The sequence below is a fragment of the Agrilus planipennis genome, unplaced genomic scaffold (assembly GCF_000699045.2).
Source record: "Agrilus planipennis isolate EAB-ADULT unplaced genomic scaffold, Apla_2.0 scaffold2058, whole genome shotgun sequence".
NCBI classification, from domain to species: Eukaryota; Metazoa; Arthropoda; class Insecta; order Coleoptera; family Buprestidae; genus Agrilus; species Agrilus planipennis.
In genome coordinates, this window is record NW_020440708.1 from 3,041 (window position 1) to 4,006 (window position 966).

Below are 966 nucleotides of genomic sequence, written 5' to 3' on the forward strand. Positions count from 1 at the left end.
TGCAATGCTCTGCTGCACCTCAAAAATTATAATTTATATTTTTATTTAATTGTAAGTTTGCCCTAAATGTTTATGATTTTTATCAGTTAACATATGCAAATGTTATAATTTTCATCTAAATGGATATTTTAATTTTAAATAATTTCAGATATCAGTATCATTAACATTATTGAATTATTGCCTATCAATGGGTTTACAATTCTCTTATATTCTATTGTCATGCTGTTTTAGTTGGTATCTTTGAGTGGTATTCAATGGTATCGTTTCCTTTTCCGGTCTAGTTAAGCATTCGGAGGTTATAAAAGTTATTAAAAGATGCAGAAAGTAAGTTGTTTAATGATTAAATTTTTTATTAATTTTTAGTAGGATATTTTAATTAAGTTTGAACTATTTATTTTTCTAGCAAAAGAAAGAACCACTTCCCTCAGTTCAAGTTTTTGGAAGAAAGGTATGTGTTTACACGTGCATTCGGAGGTTATATATCATAGCTCATGTTTTACTTGAGTTTTAAATTAGTGCATTCTCGTATAACATAATTTAATTTATTCTACACGTACTACAACAAATCATTTACTGTTTGAATAGTTTTATACTTAAATCCATGATTTTAAATAAATACAGTGGTTAATTTCAGAAATCAGCTACAGCTGTGGCTTACTGTAGACGAGGGAAAGGAAATCTAAGAGTCAATGGACGTCCTTTGGAAAGAGTTGAACCATTAATGCTTCAAGATAAACTCCAAGAACCAATTTTGCTTTTAGGGAAGGTAAGCTAACTTGTTAACAATTAATCTTAAATGAATTCCATCGTTACTTTCTGATTACATGTAAAATAAAATGAAAGTGCTCTTTATGTACATAAAACACTACTTTCCTAACAACCTTATTAAAGCAAATATAAAAAGAACACTTATAGTTTTTTAGTAATAAGTGTTTTAAATGATGTGCATTTATCCCGAAACTGATA

The 966-nt window shown here is 27.8% G+C and overlaps 1 protein-coding gene across 1 annotated transcript; it reads left to right on the forward strand.

The window, feature by feature from the left end:
• The first annotated feature begins 220 nt into the window (after window positions 1-220).
• On the forward strand, window positions 221-794 carry LOC108737384 (40S ribosomal protein S16-like). The gene is made up of 3 exons (XM_025979794.1): window positions 221-324; window positions 404-448; window positions 635-794. Exons 1-3 carry the CDS (start codon window positions 316-318, stop codon window positions 773-775), a joined length of 195 nt encoding a protein of 64 aa, XP_025835579.1. The 5' UTR covers window positions 221-315; the 3' UTR covers window positions 776-794.
• Window positions 795-966: the final 172 nt, after the last annotated feature.